The 25568-nt window shown below is 40.6% G+C and overlaps 4 protein-coding genes across 10 annotated transcripts in view; 1 reads left to right on the top strand and 3 right to left on the bottom strand.

The window, feature by feature from the left end:
- RC3H2 (ring finger and CCCH-type domains 2) overlaps positions 1–2268 on the bottom strand; it is a 48002-nt gene extending 45734 nt beyond the window's left edge. For 3 of the 4 annotated variants that reach the window (XM_026513918.4, XM_026513917.4, XM_026513919.4), the window contains exon 1: positions 1909–2267. The gene's annotated coding sequence lies outside the window, so the exon portion shown is untranslated. Of the gene's footprint in view, positions 1–1908 lie in introns of all 4 variants that reach the window. The other variant, XM_057313741.1, reaches the window with a different exon arrangement.
- Positions 2269–3455: 1187 nt separating this feature from the next.
- On the bottom strand, positions 3456–7526 carry ZBTB6 (zinc finger and BTB domain containing 6). Its single transcript, XM_026513929.4, has one exon. It carries the CDS (start codon positions 7524–7526, stop codon positions 6255–6257), a length of 1272 nt encoding a protein of 423 aa, XP_026369714.1. The 3' UTR covers positions 3456–6254.
- A 2474-nt stretch (positions 7527–10000) lies between these two features.
- Positions 10001–23750, bottom strand: ZBTB26 (zinc finger and BTB domain containing 26). 3 transcript variants are annotated; one of them, XM_026513928.4, is made up of 2 exons: positions 23614–23750; positions 10001–14328 (listed from the first exon to the last, which is right to left on the bottom strand). In XM_026513928.4, the coding sequence occupies exon 2, from the start codon at positions 14316–14318 to the stop codon at positions 12993–12995; it is 1326 nt and encodes a 441-aa protein (XP_026369713.1). In that variant the 5' UTR covers positions 14319–14328; positions 23614–23750; the 3' UTR covers positions 10001–12992. The 3 variants fall into 3 exon arrangements, with proteins under 3 accessions (XP_026369713.1, XP_026369712.1, XP_044245517.1); XM_026513927.4 differs by having other exon boundaries at positions 23618–23696; XM_044389582.3 differs by lacking the exon at positions 23614–23750 and adding an exon at positions 15778–16167.
- Positions 23751–23792: 42 nt separating this feature from the next.
- Positions 23793–25568, top strand: part of RABGAP1 (RAB GTPase activating protein 1) — a 159901-nt gene continuing 158125 nt past the window's right edge. The window contains exon 1 of one of the 2 annotated variants that reach the window (XM_057313742.1): positions 23793–24026. The gene's annotated coding sequence lies outside the window, so the exon portion shown is untranslated. The remainder of the gene's footprint in view (positions 24027–25568) is intronic. The other variant, XM_026513920.4, reaches the window with a different exon arrangement.

Consider the following 25568-nt stretch of genomic DNA (forward strand, 5'->3'; position numbering starts at 1 on the left):
GTAACAAGTTACAAGACTGGATGCAAAACATTAGTTTTAATTTTCAGCTAGCTTTATTTTACCACATGCTTCCTTTTTCCATAACTAGAAAGTGAAACTTCAACGCAGTCCAACCAAAACAATGTAAGTGCTTATTATAATAAGGCCTTGTTATAAGTTTATTTAGCATTCTTAGGTACTGCATATAGCTTCGAAGTTCTATTTCTGAACACAAAATTCTGTGTTAAAAGAATGTTTTCCTCCCCAAAGGAATCTTTGTTAGCTTTTTCAAACTGGAAGATATAGCAAATTACAAAAGCAGAAAGTGAATTAATGAAAACATATGAACAAAGGACATAAGTCTTATATGTCAGGTCAACACAACAGTAGTAACAGATCAGGAGTAACTCAAAGGATCCACTAATGAACATGACTGCAATTAAATCTTCAAAGAATAGGAGGCAATTTGAATTTTAACATCTGCTTTTTCTAAACATGTTTGGAATATACCCTTAACATTTTGTTCTTTTAGCAATTTTCCAAACTCTAAAATTTGGAAAACATGAATCTCCAAATTAACAAAAATAGCAACATAAAAAATTTGTCAGGATTTAATGGCTTCTATTCCTTCAAAAACTAAATGTGGACGTAAACACCACAAAAAAGGGATATTGTAACAGTGGTGTAGCTTTTCAGATAGATAAATGAAGGTAATAATGGCAAAATCCATGAACTTTTCTTAATGTTTGAAGAAGCCTTAACTAAATTTGTGTATTTAACTAGGAAAAGGCTGCACAGGCCAACTAAAACATTTGTTTCTTTGGTTTTGGGTGAAATTATATCAGTGTAGTGTAGCAACGTTTGCGTCCTCAGGTTAATCAAAAGTTCCTTTGGGAACTTAATAGTTTGACTAATAAAAAAATGGAAAAAAGATTACTTAAGCACTTTATTTGTAATAAAAAGTCATTCTAATCACAGCGGTTTGGGGGAGAGTAGGAATTAAAAAGGGGCCCAGGTAAAGAGAGAGTAGGAATTAAAAGAAGGGAATCTAGGTGGTTATTTAAAAATAAAACAGGCTGGGAATCACGAGATTAGATCTACTTTATGTCAGTGATTACTTGAGACTGTTTTGGTGTCAAGGTTCTACCTGCCGGTATCTCAAACTCCTCTCTGATTAGAAGGATGGAAATGACAGCTACTCTGGTTCTTCCTTCCTGAAAGCTAAGGGCAGAGAAAAGTAGAGCTGTTTCTGAGAAACAAAGATGCTTTCTACCATTCTTCTAAGATGGTGGAAGTCTCCTTAAGAGGCTTTCCCAAGAAGGAAAAATGAAAGAGGGAAAGAAGAAAGCCACAGCAGAATTCCCTGGCCGTATTTCATGCCATTGCTCCGTCACATCCACTGTGCAACCACTCTGGTCCGGCCATCTCCCTCCCAGGAGGTTAAGCCCTCCCAGGGCATTGTTTGGCCGCGGTCCCTATTTACCACTCAGATCGCCTCCACCATCCCTGCTCTGGGATCTCGGGAAGCGCCAGGACAGAAAGCCGAAAAGCTAGGGGAGGGCTTGGTTTCGAGGACCTCCTCCAAAACCCCTCTTGCCAACTGGTGTAGAAATGGGAGAGAGAACCCTGGCCTTTGCTTGGGTGGGTTCCTTTGGGGTCAAAGGCTTCCCCTCCGCCGGTGTCGAAGGGAGGTGGCCATTTGCGCCGGGCGCTCGGTATTGAAAAAGCCCTACCAGAGAGAGGGGCCTCCGCAGGCCCCGGACTCCGGGCCCGGTCCGAGTGTCAGGTGCGGCCCTCAGTTCCCAACCCTCGGGGCACCGGCGACGACAGCACACAGGCCCCGGGCTGAGACCGGTCTCCCGCCCGACCGCCAGGGACTTAGGGACCCGAGCTAGGGCCCAAGCCGCATCGTGCCCGCCCCCGCCCTACCTGTGGGGGCCCGGGCGGGGTCGCTAAGGGCCGCTCCCGGGAGCCCCGCGGCGGCGCGGCTCGGCGACGGAGGCGCCTCGTCTCGCCGGGGCAGAGCTCGGCGGCGGTTTCACGACCTCAAACTCCATCGGGAGCTATAGGGACAGCCCCGTTGGCGGCGGCTGAGGCCGCGACGGGGCCTCCTCCTCCTCCCTCCGCCTCCGCCTCCTCCTCCTCCTCCTCTCCACGGAGGCGGTCCTGGAGGGATCCCGACCTAGCTCTCGCGAGAAGATACTCCCCTTTTCACGCGAGATCACGCAGGACTGGGAGTTAAGGAGGTGGAAGGAAAGAGTAGTAGCCCCCGCCACCTGGACTGCGCATCAGCTTCCCTCTGGTCGAGTCTAACTACCCCTGTCACGTGACTGGGGAGCCCCGGAGCACTGTGGGAGGTGCTATTAGGAGGCCTCGGCAAGCCGAAAGGGTTGATGGGAAACTCCCTGCACCTTCATCAGCGCCTTGACCCAACCTGCTAGACACTGGTGTGAGGCAGCGTCTGACTCCCCTTGTGAAAAAAGTGGTCTCCATTGAGCATAATCTGATACATCTGTATTATAGTCTATGCACTCTCCGTAATCAAATACCGGTCTGTTCTCTCAATCCCTCCACATATTTGCCAAGCAATCTCCCTATTAAAAAAAAAAAATGCTTGGCAGGCACTAACACAGACCTCTTTATTAAAAAGAAAACTGAACTCTTTGGAAGCTGGCAGGGATCAAAATTCAATTAATATCTCAATAAATATTTGTTGAAGGATTTTTTACAGCAAACTGTAAAGCAGAAATTATGTTTTTATATATGAGGAATCAGATTGGTAAGAGAAATAAGGGAATTAGCATTTGCAAAGTGCTTAGCATGTGCCAGGTCCTGTGTTAGGTAATAAAAATTTCATTTTTACCATTGATTTTAGTTTTATTTCACTCATCAAAATAATCCTAAAAGGCAGATACTACGTACTCTGTTACCGAGAAACTGAAAAACACAGATTAAGAAAATGGCTATGAGTTGTAATTAAATTCAAGGCACTTTCCAATGTGAAACCAGATGTCCAACAAAGGCATGTATGAAAGTAAATCCACTATGAATTAAAAGACATATGAACAAGTTGTTTATAAACTGTAATGAGCTACAGATAAATATATATGTGTATATAAATATATATGTATCTGTTTCATTCTACTGGACAGTGTATATGACAATCTGCTAAGATTTTTCAAAGGTGGCCTGACCATCACGGTGAAAATTATAATCCCAATTTCCATTTCCTGGCACTCCCTATCCCTGCTTTATCTTCTCCAGCTTTGTTTTCAAAATCTGATACACACTGATTTTACTTGTTTACTGTTTTTCTCCTTTTACTAGAATACAAGTTTCATGAGAGCAGGGATTTTTGTCTGCATATCTAACTTCTAATACTACTGTAAAGACTTAGTAAATATTTCTTGACTGAATGGACAGAAGAAATAGTTTCCTTCTTTAAAATTCACAGATGTAGACAAAACACAAAGTTCTCCATTCCCATCTCCAGTTTATTTTTTTTTAATGTAAACATATACTTACATCGAAGGAAAAACAGTAAGGATTTTCTCTTATACCAAAGTAATAACTACCTTTCCAAGATTCTTTATACATAAATGCAGTAAATGAAGAGGCTGAACTCAAACAGTTGCATTTTTCCCCCATCATATCAGAAACACAAACAACTAAAAGTGAATGTTTTAAATGAATACATTCAACACTTTACTTTGCCATACCTGCATTTTTAAAAAGATTCCATTTTCCTGGAATTGTTTATATACATCATGCAAACAGACACTGTGCTAGGAATGCTCTGAGATCACTCTGTGCTACTGGACAGGAATAAATAAAAATAAATAACAACCATTACTTTCACAAAACAACCCTTCCCCCCAAGCAAATATCTCAAAGTGCTTACAAAAAATGCCACAAGAATCTTACAAGGCACACATAAAACTTAAACATGGTTCAACCATAATTTTTTCAAACATCAAGGATAGTAGATACCAATTCCTAAAAAACCAGTTTATTACTATTCTTTTACCCTTCCCTCCCGTCTCCATCCCTCCCCCACAAAATTTCATCCTAGGAAGCAAAAATAAGAAAAGTACTTCAAGCACAAACTATTTCTGAAAGGGAAATGTTTTCATACCTACAAGTCGCCAATCATAGGTCAAATGGGAAAGAAAATTAAACGCTGCACTATCATGTTCTCCAGTGGAAGAAAAACACTATTTACTTTAGAAAAATTCTGTCTCCAAAGTAGTACTCAAATAGCAACATACATGAAGACACAAAACTCTCCTGTCTTGCTTTCCCCTCTTCTCCGTTCTTAGAAACTCAGGAAGATTTAAGTATAAAATCATAGAATTTTGGACCCGGAAATGATCTTACAAATTACCAAGTTCAATGTTATTGTTTTACATATAAATTTAAGAAAAACTGATAGAGGGGTGACTTGTCCAATGCCACTAACAAGTGGCATGGGGGGGGGGGTTATGAAGTTGGTTTTCTTATCAAAGATGAGAGCTGGATTCTTTAAAGTGGCTCCCAGAGTTAAAATTCTATGGAGAATATATTTTTCACAAAAGTATCACAAAAAGGATATTTAACATTTATAACTATCAACATGTGATCAATCACAAAATTCTTATAAATTGTACAAAGTATATTACATTTTAAAATGTGGAAGGGCTTCAGAACCTAAGTATAGCAGAAATTCTACGTAAAGTAGAATTTCTACGTGAGTAGAGGAGGAATAGAACATCTTGAAAGTAAGATGTATCTAGTCAGGCTTCTTTAACTAAAAGTAGTTCCTGCATTTTAGAGAGTATGATTTGCCCTGTGATAGATTTTAATCTTCGCTTTGACAACAAAAAGTTTTGTGTTATTTGTACACAGGGATAGTGGAGAACAATGGCTCATAACACAATCAGAAATAGTACTCTCACTAAAACAACCATAGAGTCATGGTTTTGCTTTTGGCACATTTCTGGAAACACAAAATAAGTCTAGGGATGGTTAGGATTTTTGTCAACATGTGGTAAATGAAAATTGCATTAATGTAAATGAAAAAAGTTAATAATTAAAAGAACACTAATAGCTAACCATATTTAAACTGTTCATCTAGTGACAGCAAGATAATATATATTACCAATTCAAAGCAAAAAAGGGAATGAACTATTGATATACACAACAAAATGGATGAATCCAATGGCATTCTGTGTGGTGAAAAAATCATCTCACAAGGGAACATACTATAAGATCCTACTCACATCATTCCAGAAAAGGCAAAATTACAGCAATAGCAACTGTTGCCAGGATTTGAAGATAGGTGGAGTTGATGATTACAAAGGGGCATCATTAGGGAGTTTTTAAGGGTGATGGAATGTTCTGTATCCTGATTGCAGTAGTGGTTGAACAAATCTACATGTGTTAAAATTCATGGAAATGTAGACCAAAAACAAAGGTCAGTTTTAGTATATGTTAACTAAAAAATAAAAATGAAATAGCTTTTAAAAAGGAAACAGCAGAGTATCTTTGGTAAAGTTGGACTTTCTAAAACAAAATTTTCAGAGCTTCATACCAATGGTATAATTTCACTGATCATAAAATTATTAAATACAACTGTATGAAATAAAATCAAGAAACTTGGGCCTGATCAATCATTTTTAAGATATGTATACTAACAAATCATGGAAACATTATTTAAGGAATATTAGCCCATTTACAAGGAAATTCTACTACTCCCAAGTGAATCTGAAGTGTGTTCCCTTATAGTTTAAAACAAGTACCTTGGTGCTTAGCTTTAGAATCCAACTGCAGTTTGTTTAAAAAAAAAAAAAAATTGCAGCCCTACAAAGACTTAATAATGGATTACAGCACGTTTTTAAATCTATTTTCTCTTCCTGTTATCCTAATTCATTAAAATTATTATGTGGTTGGGATTTTACACGTACATCATTTATCTAGAGAGTCAAAATCAGAATCTAGAAATACTGCTGGATCCTCTGTCACTAGAATCAAGAATATTTAAAAGAGGAATATTATTTCTCTAGATACACCACTGGGACTTACATATACTGTATGAGATAGGACAGCATCCCATTAGCTTTATCATGTCTCCCACACTTTGAAACTGTTAGTAGAAGTTCAGAAAGAATAACATGTGTAGGCAGACCAAAATTAAGACCCAAAGATGGGGGGGATGCAATATAACAGATGCTGCATTTCTGTAGAAAAACGTGCCTAACAGAATGATATAAGGCTTACGTAGCAAGGTGTGGTTCTAATTATAGTAGATTTTGCCTTTTGAGATCATGCCTGGGTAGTTTTTCACTACTGCTTCTGCCATGGACAGAAGTTAAGTGCTTTTTGAGGGCAGATTTGTGCTTGAAATCCATGTCACAACAGTGGCATTTGTATGGGCGATCTCCACTATGTATGTTCAAGTGGTCCTGAAGTGTGCTTTTAGCAGTAAATGTCTTCAAGCACACAGTACACTGAAAGGGCCTAATGCCCATGTGCCCTCGAATATGCCGGTTGAGATTTTTCTTCTGCGTAAATGTTTTCCCGCACTGCAAGCACAAGAACAACTTATGCATCTTAAGGTGGCGCAGATAGTTTTCAACGTGAAGAAATCCTCGAGGACACCTGGGGCACTGGTGTCTCAGTGAATAAGCATCCTCCAGATTCTGAATCTCGTTCACTGTACCATGACTTCCTTCAGTATTCTCACCAAATAAGCTCTGATCTTGATTCCCAGGAACTTCTGCCACTCTGCTCTCAACCGTAGAATTGATCAGTGAATGCTGTGTTTCAGAGAAATACATACTTGCTTTTGAAGAGGTACAAGGCTGTGAAAACTGCCCATTTTCTACACCAGCAGTACTAATAGATTCCACATGGAGGATACAAATTTCATTATCTTTAAAACCAATATCTACTGAAGACAGCTCTGGTGACTTCATTTCCTTTCTCTCTGATGCCAACTCTACCGTAGACTGTAAAACATTGCTTTCCTCTTCTTTTACGTGAAAATCTATGTTTATAGGACTATCCTCTGAAATTTCAATAATCTCACAGTCTTTATCTGAATTTTCTTCTTCATTCTTAACATCTGGATCAGAGGATTGACACAGGTCAGTATGCTGATTGTTATTTTTCATAGAAAGATCAATTTCCAGATACTTTGACAAAGCTTCTGTGCACTTTTCCACAATGTGAACCATCTGCAGGTAACTAGCAGCAGTCAAATATTTCAAAAGCTCTTTCCTTTTCACTTCAAGTGCTCCAGTATAGCAAGAGAGCAACAGTTTTCTGCCAACTTCTGCACTCTGCAAGATGGTGATTCTGACATGTTTTGACTGCGTAAGTAAAAACTGATCTCTCATGAAAGTAGAGCAAGCAGCTAAAATCACCTTGTGCCCCTGGAACTCAGTGTCATTTATATAAATTGACACATCACAAAATAAATTCTGCTGTCTCAAGAGATTCATTTTCTGCAAGACTACATCTCCTTGCTGTTCAAACTGGAAGTGCAGAACATCGGATTCAGCAGCCATGGTCACAATCTAAGCAAAATAAAACACAAAGGTTGATGTAAACATAGGGAATGCTTTCCTACAGTGTGACGGTAAAAACAAAAAATCCCAAACCTGAATTGGGTAAAAGAAGATTCAAATTCTAATCTAGGTGCAAAGAGTGAACTCCTATGCCACCACCTCAAAACCGAGAAAATGAAAACGCATTTCTTTATGATCTCATGGTCCGTTCTTCATATTTTTGTTATAGCACTTATTACATTGAGTTGTACTTAATGGTTTCTGTTTTTCTCCTTGGCTAAATTTTATCTGTTCTGTGGTCCAAGACACTGTTAATGCCTACTACTAAGGGGACTTAACATAGTTTCTCACATTAGAAACTTTAATGTAATCTCCAAATTTCCTATTCCCCATCACTACTGCAGGTCCTCATTCTGTTCCCTTGGACCATTGCAAGCTCTTCCAACAGGTCTCCTTGATACCACTCTCCCATATTCCAACCTCCCTTCCTGAGTGCCACCAGCTTAAAACTTTTTAAAAAATTTCTTCTACTTTATTTTTTTAAGTCTTTTTATTTATTTGAGACAAGGAGAGAGAGAGAGAGAGAGCGAGAGCACCAATGACAGTGAGCACGAGTGGGGGAGAGGGGGCAGAGGTAAAGGGAGAAGCCGACCTCCTGCTGAGCAGGGAGCCCAATGTGGAACTCGATCCCAGGACCCCAGGATCATGACCTGAGCTGAAGGCAGATGCTTAAGCAACTGAGCAACCCAGGTATGCCTCTCCTCTATTTTAAATCCTCCATTGCTCTCCTCTACCTCCAGAACAGCCTACCCTTCTTAGCAAATACAAGATCCCTCATTATTTGGTCCTAATCATCTTTAAGGCTGTATCTTTCCTCTATTCTCTTTTTCCTCAAAGCTCCTTCGATACTGAGATTTGCACCATTTGCACCGGAATACACTTTTGCACGTTACATTAAAACTTCCAGTTCCTCTCTCCAGCTAGTGATTTGGCTCCTTTAAGACCCAAATCAATTAAGATTGCTCTGACTCCTCCTCCTGTCTCTCCAACAGAGTCAGTTGCTCCCAGAGCACCACGAAAAGGTGCTTGGTTCATCTGAGTTTTACAGCGAGCACAGGGGCCGGCACAGAGCAGGCGCAGCGGAGGGAACATCTGTTGAACTGATGGGAACCCAAGCTGGCCTGGAAGATCCTGCAGCTCGCCACACACAAGTCTTGCCGAGCTAAGCCTCCCAGGACCATAGGCCCTGTCGGCCAGGTGGCTGCAGCCCCAGTGAAGCCTCCCAGTCCGCGCCTAGCTACCCTCTTCCTCCTCCTCCTCCTCTTCCGGCTTCCCCACCTGCCCGTCTCCATTGCGTTCACTCACCGACTCAGGGAGCCAGAGCCCAGCTTTCCGCAGCAGCGGCGGCCCAGGCCGGAAGGTGGACTTAGACTGGGAGGAAACACATCCGGTGTCAACTAGCTTTGCTCCTCACTGGGGTGGGCTGGGCGTCCCGGAAGGACATCCTGAGACATTCTCCCTTCCTCACTCCCCCCCGCTCCTGGAAAGGCAGAGAGACACCGGTATTCCGGCAAATCCCATCTCTCCTGCCCCAGTTTCGGCGCGCAAGCCGTTCCCCTTCGTGAGTTCTCCCCAGCGTCTGAATCGCAGACGGGTTGTGAGGCCGAGGTACAGCGCGTCTATCGGAATACCCTGCAACGGGACCACTGGGAGGCCCTCATGGGTTGTTACGGGCCGGGTTCTCTCCTCACTGGGCCATCTACAATTTAAAAGGTGGCGGAGGAAAGGAGACTGCCCTAAGGATCGGTATTCGAGAATGCCTAGCTAATGACCATCAGGATCTGGCCCCGACCTCTGGATCTCATTTCACCCATCTGTCGCGTGTCATCGTTCCCTGACCCCCTCCCCACCCGCCAGTTCTAGGCAAACCCAGGCCTTCTATCTAAACTCTTGTGGCTGCCTCTTCCCTCGTGCCCTCTCTCTCCTCCCACTTATCCTTCAAAATCGCGTTCATAAATCCCGTCATCCCTGTAGCCATCCTGAATTGCCCTGGAATTAGTTGGCTCCCAGTTGGGAGCCTGTAAGCCCGTTGGCTGCCTTCATTATTGCAATTATCATACCTGTATTGGAATCTGTGACCCATCTGGGCAGAGGTATTTAGGACAGTGATTTATGATCTTTGCATTCCCGAAGTCTAGCCCTGAGCAGGCATCAAGTATTTGCTAAATGAAGGAATGTCTGAACCAGTTGTTGAAAGCAGTAGCTCTACCACCTCAGTTAACAGATTCTCCTGGAAGTAAGTGACCCTACTAACAATTTCTAGTTTATCAGATTTGCTTCAGAAGCCATGCTCAGAGTGCTTGATTAATATGTGTTTTAAGCAATAGGAGTGAAGAAAGCTTTCCTTATTCAAATTTAGGCCACTGAAAAGGAAAGCAGGAGGGACAGAGAAAAGAAACCACTGACACCAGAGATTTAATTGTCACACTTTTATTAAGGAAACTTCCCCATAATAAGTGAAGAGGTAGTTCATAGTATGTCTAACATACAACAGATTTAGAACAGCTATTCACCAGCTGAAATAAAATATTCTGGTTTGTTTAGGACAGTATTTTAGAAGTGGTGACATTGGTCACCCTCCATTTATAGATCTTCTAATAAAGAAACTAAAACAAAACCACATCTGATTTACCTCAGAGCCACTTCAGTTTGGAGTTTGTCTTTAAAATTAAATAATAAATAAATAACGGTGACACACAGTAATTTTTTAAAAACCAAACTATGGTAAAGAGAGTCCTTTTTAGTTAATCTGGGGATCCATAAAATATAAATGCAGAATGACTAAGGTTTTAAAAAATCTTCATCCTCTATAAGAATACAACTAGTTTTGAAAGTCATCTTCCCTTATAAAATGTATTTGATATCAGTTAAGTTGACCACTTTGCAATACAATCTAAGAAACATATATAAACAAAGGAGAAAAGTCAAGTCCCACCAAAATTAAGAAAATGTCTCACAGAAACAGAACACCTCTCCAGCCAAGAAATGGAGGAGACTGTAAATCACTTCAGTGGTTTGCAGTTGCAAAAGGTGGGAACTAGAAGTTTTACTGATCAAAAACCATCGAGATGCTGATTTTAAGTGATCAAAGGAAACAAGGTATTTTCTTTATTATTCCTAGTTTAAATCACCTTATCTAAGACCACATAAGACTGCATGAGACTGTAAGCTCTGTGAGGGCAGGGACCATAGCAATCTTACCTTTGTATCTTCAGTATCTAGCACAGTGCCTGGCAACAAAGGTGCCCAATAAATGTTTCTCAACTACTGAATGAACCCAGAAATAGTCTCCAACCAAAGAGACCAATCTTATTTGAACCCATGCCTTTTAGTCTTCAAACCAGTAACAAAAACAGGACATGAATGTAAGCAAAGGAAGCACTCCAACTTGAAATTTCCCTATGATGAAATATGTTCAGAGAAACATTGGTTAACATATTAATGTCTCACTGTTGCATAGAATTGGTACTCTTTGGCTGGATCATAGAAAAATCAGAATGCTAGGTAGCATCATTAGACCATAAAAATGAGTGACTTTAGGCATAAGATACCTATTAGTCTTATCACTCAATTTTATTCTCATTTTTAAGTGTTTTAACAAAAGGTAGAAATTATAACTCAAATCAGATTCACATGTAAATGCATCAAATTATAACAACTTTAAGAATTCCCTGTGACTACTCAAGTTAAACTTCAGTTTTGGTTTATCTGTACATGCATTCTCAGAGCTCAAAAATAAAAACAGAAAATCCTCGTGGAAATGAAATAAACACTGCTTCCAGACAAAAATCAAGTTTCACATTTGGATCCTTCTCGCGTATTCTTACTTGTCCTTTCCCTCCTTGACCCCCACCTAAAAAGTCAGTCACTTGCTTGAGAAGAATGTAATATTCACTCTAACAAAAAATAATTAATTAACAAAAAACATCCTTCCTGTGATGTTTTGTTTTCAAAATCCGGGCTGTCTCAAAAAGCCAACAGGGATTCCCAAAAGTGAAGCACAAACTGGGAGCTTTTTGCTAATATACTCCTGATCATGTACTAACTCTTTTTAAGCCAAGAGATAGTGAGAAATAAGACATTAGCTCATTCTTAGTCACTTCTCTACTTCAGCCAACCTTGGCCAGGCCACCTCTTTGAGCTTTGGATACCCCAACTTAAAAAAAAAGAGGTGGAGTTAAGATTCTCTAAGGACTCTAAGACTCCTATTACCTAAATCTAACTCCTGAGCCAAAAGCTGCTAAGACTCAAAATTTTATTTCTGAACTATAACATGTGCTTTAGGAGAAACAATTCTGTTTTTCCATATTGGAAGATCAATTTTGTATGAGTGAGCTATCAAACATGGCAAGGTGGGACTGTGTACCTTTATAGGAATATCTGAATGCAAAACCTGATTGCTCCTCCGTGATCTACTTTTTTCATCCATTTTAGAAACTAGTGTACAGGAAGAAATGAGAATTCAGAGATTACATTACACCAGACAAAACTCTGAAGGCCAAACTCACCTTTCTGATGGCTAGCCTTTAAAACAAAGTCCAGAGACAGACTCCCAAATAGTCCCTTTTTAGAGAGACCATTATACTTTAGCACATTTTAAGTGTGCCTGGAGCAATCCCGACTTCAACAGCATCCACAAATAAATTACACATTAATTATAAGCATTTGGCTTCTTTTTGGGAAGACCTCCTATGTAAGTGCTATTGTACAATTGTACTTCTGTCCTTTGTTAATTATGCTCCTCATGCTGATCCCTATTTGTCTGTAGGTGTTGCTGAAAAGATTGTACTCTTGTCTATATGAACCACTCAGTGACAATGAAGTTGGGCCATAATACTGTTGAAGAATACAGAACAACCCAAAATACTTCACAGCCAGTTCCAAGACAAGTACAAATGTAGGAGGCAGATTCATTATCAGTAGGCAATTAACATTAGGCAACCAGAAGTTCTATCACATATTCAGGCCAAGAGCAGTATCACCTCATATCTCAGCCTATTTTTTGCCAAAGAAAAATACTACTCACTTCTCTTAGCATAGCATCTATTAGTGGACTGTAGGTGATGTTATTAACTTAACGGTACCTTCAGGATGTGCCCAGTGAAAAGCCTAAAATAGTGTCAGTCTAGGACAAAAGTCAATGTTAGGTAGACAAATGGAATACTCCTTGGAAAAGGAAAACAGACATCACGGGATAAATAATTCAAAACACAAAATGGGAGAGGGCAAAAGGAAGGCAAGACCACTCCAAGTGGTAAGTTGCCTGCTCTGTTAGTGCTTGGACTCACCCCTACAACCTGCACAGAGGCTTTGGGAGAAGTCACACTAGCAAAATCACTCCTAAAAAGACTCAAGACTATTGCCACGTTTTCAGTCCATTCTAAGTTGTGAGCATACAGCCCCTACTCAATTCACACAAGTACTATCATTTCTTAAGTTCAAGACAGCTTGGGCCAGTTTACCTGCATCCAGGACCTGTGTTGCATCAGGCTGTGGCTGACACCCTTTAGAGTCTGTGACTGTTGTACATGCAAAAGAATCAAAATCCACTGTGAGGTCTTGCACATTTCTTTCATTGGCATTATCAAAGCTGTTTTTGCCATGCAGCTGTTTAAGATGTTTCCTCAAAACTGGCTTATGTGCAAAAACCATGTCACAATAGTTACACTTATGGGGCTTATCTCCACTGTGAAGGTTAAGATGATCCTGTAAGGAACACTTCTGAGAAAAGGTTTTCCCACAGATCTTACACTGGAAAGGTTTAATGCCGGCATGCACACGCATGTGTCGATGAAGGTTGCCTTTCTGAGTGAAAGTCTTGCCGCAGAGTAGACACATAAAGAGTTTGTGCATTTTTAAATGGTTGGCGTAGTTCTCCAGGTGGCGAAACACCCTGGTACACTTTGGGCACTGGTGATGCCACTGTAGGCCTTTGTCTACACCTCGAATATTAGGCCCAAAGACATCTTTTGAGGCCATGATGATATTATCACTGCCTGCGTAAGAGAGGGCATAATTGTGGAGATGGTTTTGTTCTATTTCACTTACTCTGTTTTCCACAGTTGAATTTATCAGGGAATGCTGGGGCTCTGACGAATGTAAAGCAGTGGGTTCAGAAGAAATAAACTGGTTCTGATCTTTTTTACTTCTAACCTCGGACACATCCCCAATAGATTCTACCTTAACAATCTGAATATCACTGTCCTCCATATCCATACTGTCTTCAGATGGATGAATACAAGGTGAATCCTGTTTTGGGGAGCCGCTGGCATCTCCCTGCTGTTCTTTTGACTGGGGAGAAGCACTCTGCGGTTCACATCCCTCTTTACTATCCATTGGTTGTTTTGGCTTTATAAACTTCCACAAGGCCTGCGTGCAACGTTCTACAATGTGGCTCATCTGAAGAAAACTTGCAGCAGTCAAGTAATTGACCAGTTCCATCTCAGGGAATTCCAGCACACCACTATAACAGGATAAGAGCAATTGTCTCCCCACTTCGGAACTCTGCAATATGGAGATTTTCACCTCTCTGGAATCATTCAGTAAAAACTGGTCTCTTAGGAAGGGGGAACCTGCAGCAAACACAATTTTATGCCCCTGTACCTCAATATCATCTATGAGAACTGTAACATCACAAAATTTATTCTCTTCTCTTAATTTGTTCATTTTTTGTAACATTGAATCTCCATAATTTTCAAACTTGAAGTGAAGGAGATCTGATCTTTCAGACATTTTGGCAGACCTAAAGAACAGAAATGTAAAAAGGATGAATTTAAGAAAATTCAAGCAATTAAGAAACCTGGATTTTTCCTTCCAAAAATAAATTTGTGTTGTCATATCTCTTCATATGTATCCAAATGAAATTTTCCTTGAAAGAGGAAGCTAGTGTAACAGCTTTCAAAGGCTGTGAAAAATTATTCCACATCAAGTGTCAATTGCACCTAAGAAGTAGACTTGTATCACTGTAAATAGTCTGGCATCCATTCAACTTTTTAAGATACTTTACAAGAACAGTGCTTGAGTTACTCTAAGAACATTTTTCTGCTTCTCAAATGAGAATTCTATCAGGTTTCAAAAACAAACTAAAAACATCCCAACAAGTAATAAAGTAACTATTTTCTTTTGCATGATACTATGAATCTGCTTCTTCAAAGACAAAATGTTTTCCTTGCTTTCTACTTTAAAGAACTGCAGTGACCTTGCTTGCCCCATTCCTGGCTAAACCATCTTCTATTTAAACTGATGTGCATTTATTCATACAAGCATTTCTGCAATAAACTGAAAGTAATAGACTTAAAGGGACAATGTTTAGACAGTGTCAAATGCACAGGTCTTTATCCTGTGCATTTTGGACAAATCTAAACTCTCAAGCAACATTTCTTGATACAGAAAGTAAATATTTTATATAGAAAAACCAGATGAGCCACTTGGTGGGAATCTCAGTAGGAATAAAGTCAATCAAATTAATTGCTTATAGATTCTGTTCTTTCTTCTTTATTCCTCTTTATCCATCATTACTCATCAACTGGACTACTAGAACAGGATCATAAATGTTCCTTGGGTTCCAGCTTCTGTTCCTCCTAATCCAACTTCTACACCAAATGTCAACTTTCAAAAACACTGGATCTGATTATATACAACCCCTGCCTAAAATCCTTCTGTGACTTCCCATTGTCTCCTGGATGAAGACTAACCTTTGAGTATAGACCAATGAAGTAAACCTAATAATAATTATGATAAACATTGGCATAACCCATTCAACCATGAAGAAGGTGTCTGCCAAACTCTTTGCGTATCTGTCCCTTTATATAGCAATTCCTTTGGAGAAAATTCCTATGTTCTGATTCTATACTCTCTAAAGGATCTTCTGATAATTTGGCTTCCCATGTTTCTCTCTAAAGGGAAGGATGAATTAGCTATGTGAACTTGATAATTCCAGTCCACCAGTCATAGTAAAAATAATAAATTGGCACTCTGTTTATATACCAGTCTTCTGTGAGATCAGTAGGTATATCAACTCTAGCCTTGAAAACCAGCTCTACAATCTCAGTGCATCAATAAATTCACCTTGAACTTTGTGCACTCATCAACTCCATAGTTGAGAATCACAAGAGACAATCAGCTGTAATTGGCCACATATAGATCCTGAAGCCCACTCTTTATAATCTTATCTTCTATAACAGTGACTTACCAAGGCTCAAAGAACACCAGCTCCTGAAGCAGAGTCCAGGTCTTGCTCATAGTGCTCGGTGCCTGGTGCATGACAGCACTTTATTGACTCCAGGCCTTAGCACGGCTCATTCATTCATTTTTTCTCCCTCCTTCTCTCTCTCTCTCTTTCTTTTCTTTCTTTTTAAAAGAGTTTATTTATTTGAGAGAGAGTGATAGTGAGAGAGATCACAGAGGAGGAGAGAGAATCAGAGTAGTAGCTAAGTGGAGAGCCCGATGCAGGGCTTGATCCCTGAGATCATGACCTGAGCCTAAGGCAGATGCTCAACCGACTGAGCCACCCAGGTACCCACCACAGTTATTTCTTTAGTCTAGAACACTATTCCTAGCCAATTTTGACTTTCTTTCCCTCCCTCCCTTCCTCTCTTCCTTCCTCCCTCCTCCCTTTCTCTCCCTCTTCCTTCCTTCCATCCTTCCTTCCTCACTCTTTCCTTCTCGCTCCCTTCCTTCCTTCCCCTTTCTCCCTTCCTTCTTCCCTTCCTCCCCTCCCTCCTTTTTTCTTTTCTTTTCTCCTTTCCTTTCCTTTTCGTTCTTCTAAGTAATCTCTACACCAAACATGGGTTTCAAATTCATGACCCCAAGACCAAGAGTGGGATGCTCTATGAACTGAGCCAGCCAGGTGCCCCATCACTCCTTTATTTCTTGAGACGCCCCTACCTAAGCTCTTAGACTAAAATGGTTGTCTCTACTGTACCCATAGCATAGCACTTCTACCGTAACACTCAAAATACTTTAAGTACTTGTTCCTTCTCCTCCAAACTGCAAGCTTCATGGCATTAGAGGGAAACATCTCCATCTCACTCAATGAGGCTGGTGCTGGGAAACTGCATCGTCTAGGGCAAAACACTTTTTCCTTTTGCTTCAAATTCTACTTACTGCAGCCACATTACTGGCCAGACCCTCTTCTGTTCAAACTGGTGTGTCTTCCCATCACCTAATATTGTACTAAACACATGGTAGGTGCTCAGTTTGTGTCTGTTGAACCTACAGAATTTGTTTGACAATGGAAGGAAAGAAGAACTGCTGTTAGGAAGATCAGCTCAGAGTCTGTAAAAGCATTACAGATCTGAGGCCATGAGAGCCTAGAAAGGAATGAAAATGGGAATAAGGAGTAAGGAAAAATAATAAAAGATATTTTAAAGAACTTGGTAATTGACTAGATACAGAGAATGAAAAAATAAATAAATAAAAGGAATGTGTAAAGGTTCCAAACTTAAGAGTTCAGCTGAATGAAAATGTCATTGGAGGAGAGGTGAAATGTAGGAGGGAGAACTGGCATGGTTTATTAACAAAAATAGGCATACAGAAATTAGTAAGCTTTTCCTTTGTATGGTATTCTGAATGTACAGGTAATGAATAATCACAATAAAGATGAGAAAGGAAGGATATAGAAAGCAAATACAGCATCAGAGAAAAGATGGTGAACATCAAATAAAAAGGAAAAATCTAGGAGATACAAGAAATATATCAACAAAGAAAGAAGCAAAATTGTATTATCACTGGTTAGTTTTAGCAATTATGGTGGCCTCGTACATCCATTCTGGAAACAGTGAATGCCCCAATTTATAACCAGAAGTTATAAAAATGACTGTTGTTTCAAGTGGCCAAACAAAAGGGGTATTCTTTTTTTTTTTTTTTAAGATTTTATTTATTTATTTGACAGAGAGAGACAGCCAGCGAGAGAGGGAACACAAGCAGGGGGAGTAGGAGAGGAAAAAGCAGGCTCCCAGCAGAGCAGGGAGCCTGATGCAGGCTCGATCCCAGGACCCTGGGATCATGCCCTGAGCCGAAGGCAGACGCTTAATGACTGAGCCACCCAGGCGCCCCAAAAGGGGCATTCTTTTTTAGAGTTTAGCTTGTCCTCAGTCTACCCTCAGGTTAGTATTTTCCTACACACACCCAAAAATTATCATTACTTCCTCCCATTTATAGGATGATAATACTCAGAGTGCTTTCGACAACTATCCTCAGGGATAATTGTTCCTTGAAGCTCCAAAAATGAGGAGCTGGAGTACTTCCTATCAATCAGTCTCAAGAAACTTAACAGCGGGAGCAGCCCAACAGGTAGGTACCCCAGGAAAGTGCTTGCTTTGATTTCTCTGCTATAGTCCAAGAATGTGAGGAAAATTTGTTCTGTTTACTTTAAGAAGTTTTGCCTAACGTGTCAATATACTCTATTGGCTGCCTTTGATAAACTCTTATTTCTGGACCACATAGTTTATCCCCTTAATCAATTCCCGCCACCGGTTTATCTTTTCAATACAATGTTAGTTATTTGAGGGCAACACTTGGTCAAGTGTTACTTTATACACAGCTCATTCAACAAAACCCAGAAGAATAATTAACTCTTTAATGTCCCCTATGAAATTATTATTGTGCTATGGTAGAGAGGCCCTTCATTATCATCATATCCTCTTTTGAGTCCCCTGGGGAAAATTCCTTTCTAGAGTTTGTTACCAAAATAGTTTTGACAATGTAAACCCAAATTTTAAACAATTTTTTTTTTTACTTTTAAAAAATGTCAAAATGAAAAGGAATAATTGTGTTTCTTATAAACTGGCTTAACGACAAGAGAAAGGATAGCTAATCTTTGTTGAATCCTTGCTATGTCCCAAGTATAGTGCTAAATGCTTTACCTAAATTGACCCACCTAATCCTAAAATCCCTAGGAGGTGGGTATTATTAGCATCCCCATTTTGCATATGAGGAAATTCAATCTTGGCGGATATAAGTAACTTGCTCAACTTATGAGAGGTGGAAAGTATTAAGTGTTAGAGCTGGAACTTGGGCCCAAGCTATGTGATGCCAGAGTCCATATATGAAAAAACAAGACTGACTGAAGTTTTATCTGATGAATGTTAACCGTGTAACTGTTCAGACTTCCCTCCTCATATCCACTCAGCTGTACATTTAATGATTTTCATACTTTTGTGTATTCAGTTATGCTTCAATAAAAGGTTTATGTTTTAAAACAAAGAGTATGATGTAAAGTCAAATTTGTGTCAAGTCTAGAGGACTTAATAGTAAGCCTTTTATGTACTAGTCGTATTCTCGATTGCATTTTATTCCCTTATCCTTGTTTTACCTTTGGTTCTCACCTATTTTAACTTTATGTTATTTTTCCATCTTTTGTGTATTTGTATTTGTATACTAAATCTGAATGCCATTTGCAAATAACTAATTAACTTCTAAGTATAGCAGCAGTTATTCATAAGTTTCATAAAAATCACTCACATAATTAGATTATAGAAGAGCTTTGAGTAACTGAAAAAGTAAAGAACTTATCAAGTAGAATAGAGTCTTGATCACCATATTCTGTTGATTCTTTCCTCAGAATGACTTCCAGATTCTCTCTCTTTATTCTATCTATCATTGCCATGGTTCAGACCCTTATCGTCTACTACCTAGGTGACTGCAATTAAATCTGCATACCGCCAAGTTTCTATTAGCAATTTTTTTTTTAAGATTTTATTTATTTAGTCGACAGAGATAGAGACAGCCAGTGAGAGAGGGAATACAAGCAGGGGGAGTGGGAGAGGAAGAGGCAGGCTCATAGCGGAGGAGCCTGATGTGGGGCTTGATCCCATAACGCCGGGATCACGCCCTGAGCCGAAGGCAGACGCTCAACCGCTGTGCCACCCAGGTGCCCCACTATTAGCAATTTTTTAAAAAAGGTTTTATTTATTTGAGAATGAGCAAGCGAGAAAGAGAGAGAGAGAGAGAGAGAGCGAATGCAGGGGGAAGGCAGAGGGAGAAGCAGGCTCCCCGCTGAGCAGGGAGTCAGATGCAAGACTGTATCCCAGGAACCTGGGATCATGACCTGAGCCGAAGGCAGAAGTTTAATGGACTGAGCCACCCAGGCACCCCTATTAGCAAGCTTTGAATGACCTATTTCTCAAACATCAATGTAAGAGGAATATTCTCACTTAAGACCACTTTCTCTGTTATAGTTATACAGTTCTTTTATAATTATCTCCATAACAAATGTGCCAACTGATCTGAAAATTTCCCCTTGTTCAAACAGGAGTAACCAAAAAGGATCAGTGGATATTCTAAGTTGGACAATGTTTACTGCTGTGCTACAGGCAGTGAGAAAATACCCAAGTTTCTTATTTCACATACCTTTAATTACTTATAAGGAAAATTTTCTATTCCATATTGTAAACTCCCAAGCTTTATGTCAGTCTATTTTCTCATCTACCTCATAAAAGTACCCTTACCTTTCAACTTAGCACTCATAACTACCTGGAAATCTTTGTTTCTCATTAACACCATACCCCATTTTTCAAAAAGGTTGCATTACACCACAACCGTTTTCTCTGGAAACCTCAATCTTTTTCTTCATTTGGGTAACTTTCATGACACTATATTCTCAAGTTATCAATCTTTTGTTTTTAATTTTAACTTTAAGTAATATACACAGAAATATATCCTTCCTGGAAAAATTTTCAATATTATAGATACTGTAAAAGTCCCCTTTCCCAACCATCTTCCACTTACTACTGAGTTTACGTTTGGTCCTTTTTGACTCTCCTTCCCTCCATTTGAAAAACAGTACTTCTATATGCCTAGGCCCAGAAAATATAAGACTACATTTCTTACACATAAACTATACATATTGTTTGGCAACTTTCTTTTTTCATTTATTGTTTTTGACAGCTATATATGTTGAATATAGATCTAGTTCATTCTTTTTAAACCGTTGTATAGAAATGGGCAAGTTGCTTAACTACTGGCCTCAGCTTTCCACCATTCTTTTGCTTGTTTGCTCTTCGAGGGTCCACTAAATTGTGTAAAGGTAAGTATATCCTTCAAAGCTTAGTCCTTGATTTTTTGCTGTTTTTTCAAGGCTTACTTCCTCTCAGAGCCCATCTGGTTTCTCCATGTTTTATTTACATGCTCTATTAAAAAAAAAAAAATCCCTAAATCCCCATCCTCATGGCCAACCTTAACCAAACTTAACTTTACCTCAAGTTACTCAAAAGTACCTGCCCTAGGCACTATTCTATTGCTTGAAATGCCTAAACTCCTGCACTGTCTAAAACTCAGCAAGTTAAAAATAAAAATTAACGGAGAATGGCTCTGAGAACGGTGGACATGAAGGCAAGGATTCCTGTAGTATGCTAACAAATCAAGATCAAAATAATGAGGACCTGATTACTGACAACAATCATATGGACAGAGAGAGGAAAACAGATTTGAGAGCTCTTTCAAAGAACTGGTGGACTTGGTGACCAAGGTGGGGTTCAAGAAAGGATAGTTTAAGATGACTCCAAGACCTCTGATTTGAATGACTGGATTAATCTGACACAGTGTCACTGAATAAGCTAGGGAATATTGGAGGGGATGATCATGGGTCTGGTCTTAAAATGTTTAGCCAGAGAATCTTACATGACATGAAGGGGAAGATTCATTAGCTAGCTGGATATGAGTCTGAAGCTGAAGAGGAGACCTAATTATAGACAGTAAGTGATAGATGAAAGCATGGCATAAATTGACCTAATCGTGAAAGAAACGGACATAAGTGGCATTGACTGAAAGAGGATATAAGACAGAAATAAAAAATATATATGTAATATAAACATACATCCATTACTTACCTTCTCAACTAAGATCTCCTTCCAAGCCTCTCCATTTTTTATCAATGAACCTATCTTTGCTTAAAATTTTCCCACTCCTTTCGCTCCCATATTCAGTCACTGCTTAGTGCAGTGAGAAAAACTATGGATTCTGGACCCATATTTCCTAGGGTCAAAACCCTGCTCAAGCACTTACTAGCTGTGTGACCCTGGGCAAGTTACTTAACCCCTTCTGTGCTTCATTTTTCCCATCGGTCAAATAGTAATACTATTTCATAGGGTTGTTATGGGAAATTAAAAATTAAATTGTTTAAAAGAGCTTAGAACAGTGTTGGGAATGTGCTCAATAAGCATTTGTTAGGTGAATAAACAAATAAAGCCTGTCAATTTTCTTTGTGAAACACTTCACATGTGGCCTTTCCTCATTCTCATTTAACACCAAACCAGTTGAGGTCTCCATTATTTCATAAATCGTCACCTCATTACTCTACTAAAACTGCTTTTTAAAAGGTCTCTAATGATCTCTCTCTCTTTTTCAAAGTAATCTCTATGCCCAACATGGGGCTCAAACTCATGACCCCAGGATCAAGAGCTGCATGCTCTACTGACTGAGCCAGGCAGGTGCCCCATTAATTATCTTTTACTACAGAAATGCAATCTTTTCTCCCCCTTCTCATTCCCCAAATGCTCTGCATGAATTGTCCCAATGGACCCTCCTCAAAATTCCCTTCTCCTAATTCTGGGTCTTCTTGGTTGCTGGAACCCTGTATTTTTATACATTATCCCCTACCTCTGTTTTTGCTATCCCACCAATTCATTCCTCTTTCTGCTTCATAAATGCAACCATTCCCCTAAAATATCCCCATCTTTCTCAATACTTCCTTCCTGATGCCAAATATTACCACAGCTTCTATTTCTATGCCAATGACTCAAACTTTTACCTCTAGCCACAACACTAAGGTTAAGCTGCAGATTTGCATTTCCAATTCTATACTGGACAGTCTTATGTGGCTATTCCATTATACCTTTAATTCAACATGTTTTGAAAAATAAATTTGTAATCTACAAGTTTATGGTTTTATTGCTGATAATAGCATCAACATTCTCCAAATGCCAAAGGCCTAAAACCTAGGAATCAGCTTTGCTACCTCTTTCTCCCTCAACATCCAATTTATTATAGAGTTTTCACACCATTCACTCCAGCATACTTTCCTTCTTTCCAGTAACACTGTCATAACTCCATTTCAGGACTTCATTAACTTTCACTAGGCTGATTCGATTACTCCTTCCAAAGAGTTTCTAATAAGGGTAACCAGACATTCGTTGGAGAGTCTATAATCAACTTACAGACATCTCTTTTCTATAGGCTGACTTCTAGAACAACAAGGCTTTCTACAGTGCAAATCTGACTGTATAAGTCTCCCGCTCAAAACTCTTAAAAAAACTACCCATCTCCTTTAGGATTAAACCTTTCACCATCTGGACCTCAGCCTACTTTCCCAGTCTCCTATCTCATCCTACGCACAAGAGCCCCCTATTTCCTCCTCTTCACACACAAGTTACGTTCAGTCATTCCTTCAGAGCCTTGCAAACTGTTCCTTCTGCCTACTTTATCCTCTCCAAGAACTATAATTCAGACGTCACTTTCTTTCTTCAGCCTTCCTAGCCACTGCCCGTTGGGCAGTTCACACATATATGACTGATATGTAAATCACAGGAGCAATTATTTGTTTATACCTGGCTCCCAAACTTGACCCTGGAAAACTGGAAGAGTATCTTAAGAAGCCCCAGTACCTGGCATGGCGTAACAGAAAAGGCGCTGTCGCCAGTGGCCGATTTGGGGGAAACCCCGGCAAAAGGGTAACCTAGGTCAGCACGCGCATAGTGAGTCTAGCGGGCTGGCACTGAGGCCTTGCCAGGCCCTTAGCTCTGGCACTTCCTACAAGATGCCAGAGTCAGGCGTCCAAGCCAACTGCTGGGCCCTCGGCTGGGGTCCCAGGAGGAGGTCCCTGGGGCATAGTTAGGCTCCCCCCTCCAGACTCGGGGAAGGGGCGGGGCACAGCGTGGGCCGGGCCAAGGGTTCCTCAAGTCCCACCGGGCCTAGGCCAGCTCCTCGCCCCCATCCCAGAACAGGTCCCGGCCAATCCAGGGCCCCAAGGGGGCTCCCTCTTGAGAGACCCCGTACCCCTGCCCGGCGCTCCGGCCGCCTCCGCACTTACAGACCCGGGGGAAGGCCACCGTCAGGATCCGGCACCGCCAGGAGCTCCGGCCCCTCGGGGCTCCGGGAAGGGGGAGGGGCAGGGAACCCGAGCCAAAGGGGGACCCAACGGAACCGGAAGGGCAGCCCTCGCCGGACAAAACAACTTCCAGGTCCCTTGGTCCTATCCACCAATAGGAAGACTCGGAGGGCGACGGGGCCCGGAGAGGGACTTTGCGCGCGGAGGAAAGGGTGCAGAGTGTCCGGGAGTCTTGGTGCGAGCGTGTCGCCGGCGACCCGGAGGTGTGGCGGTTCCTTCGCGTCCCGGGCTCAGGCCCTGCGCGCTTCGCTCCTTTGCTGCGGCTCCTCTGGAGCCGGGCCTCTGCCGCCTGCTGCCCGCGTGGGCTTGAGGGGCGTCTCTGCACTTAAGCCTTGGTAAGCCCCTCCCGCCTAGGGATGTGGACTCGCTGCGCTGGGACCCTGAAAGCAGAAGGTTGTTTACTCCCCTCGCTTTTGGATGTTGGTGTTTCCCAGACATCTCTTTTCATTCCCGTGGCTTCCGTTACCTGCAACGTGCTGACCGTTCACAAATCACTCTCGCCAGCCGAGACTGGTCTCTTGAGCTCCAGGGCCAGCTGCACAGAAGACATTTCCAATGGGTTGTCCCAATCTTAATGGCCCTTTTAATTTTCTCAAATTCATATGCAGACCTGCTTCTTGTGGCCTGTAGTCCTTGTGTTGGTAAAGGCATCATCCACACAGTCCTGCCGACCAGAAGACTTTTATCATCTTTCTAGAGTCCTTTTCCTTCTTGCCAGTTCAGTTGCTCGCTGGGCTCTCCTTTTTTTCTTGGGGGAAAGGGGTATTATTGTGGTAAAACATAGTACTTATTTTAATCATTTGTAAGTGTAAAGTTCGGTGGCATTAAGTACATTCACAATGTTGTGTAATCGTCACCACAGCTGTACCCAACTTCATATTCGTTTGTATGTGGATATTGTTTTTCCAGCACCGGTTCTTGAAAAGATTGTCCTTTACACTTTGAATGGTCTTGACACCTTTGACCATACTTGTGACGATTGATTTCTGAGCTCTCTGTCCTATCATATTTGAGGAAGTGTGAGTCTTTCAACTTTATGCTTTTTCAAGATTATTTTGGCCCTTTGAAACTCCATATAAATTTGAGGATAACCTTTTACATTTCTGAGAAAAGGGATGTTGTAATTTTGATATTGTGTTGAATCTGTAGATCACCTTGGGTGGCATTGCTATTTTAACAAGTTTAAGTCTTCCTACCCGTGAATACAGAGTATCTTTCCATGTACTCAGGTGTTCATTAATTTCAGCAATGTTTTCAAGCTTTTGGGGTGTTTAATACTTTTTGATAATATTGTAAATGGAATTGCTTTCTCCATTTCCTTTTTATATTGTTCATTACTGGTGTGTAGAAACAGCTGATTTTTGTGTGTTGGTGTTATACCCAGCAACATCGCTGGATTTTTGTTTTGTTTTTGCTTTAGTAGCTTTCTTGTGGGTTCTTTGAGATTTTCTCTCCACATACTCATGTTGTCTGTGAATAGAGAGAGTTTTACCTCTTCCTCTCCACAATTTGCCTTTTATTTCTCTTTCTTGTCTAATAATTCTGGCTAGAATTTTGGGTACAGTGTTTAATAGCAGCAGTGAAAGGAGACATCTTTGACTTGTTCCTGATGTTAGAGGAATAGCTTATAAATTATTGAGTATGGTGTTCAATGTGTGTTTTTAATAAATACCTTTATCATGTTGAGGATTTTTCCCTGTATAACTAGTTTTCTGAGAGATTTTATTATGGAAAGCATTATAGTCTGTCAAATGTGTTTTCTGCATCCATTGAGATGATCGTGAGTGTTTTTCTCTTTGCTTTATTAATGTGATATATTACATTGATTGATTTTATGTTGGACCACCCTGCATTCCTGCAGTAAATCCCATTTGGAC

The sequence above is a fragment of the Ursus arctos genome, unplaced genomic scaffold, assembly GCF_023065955.2.
Source record: "Ursus arctos isolate Adak ecotype North America unplaced genomic scaffold, UrsArc2.0 scaffold_18, whole genome shotgun sequence".
NCBI lineage: Eukaryota > Metazoa > Chordata > Mammalia > Carnivora > Ursidae > Ursus > Ursus arctos.

Coding starts and splice junctions, on each gene's coding strand:
- ZBTB26 (XM_044389582.3), bottom strand. CDS start 15,848: ATGCACCAGGCACCGAGCACTATGAGCAAGACCTGGACTCTGCTTCAG. Junction 14,329..15,777: donor CTGGTGTTCTTTGAGCCTTG/GTAAGTCACTGT, acceptor TCTGTTCTTTAG/GTCTGCCAAAATGTCTGAAA.
- ZBTB6 (XM_026513929.4), bottom strand. CDS start 7,526: ATGGCTGCTGAATCCGATGTTCTGCACTTCCAGTTTGAACAGCAAGGA.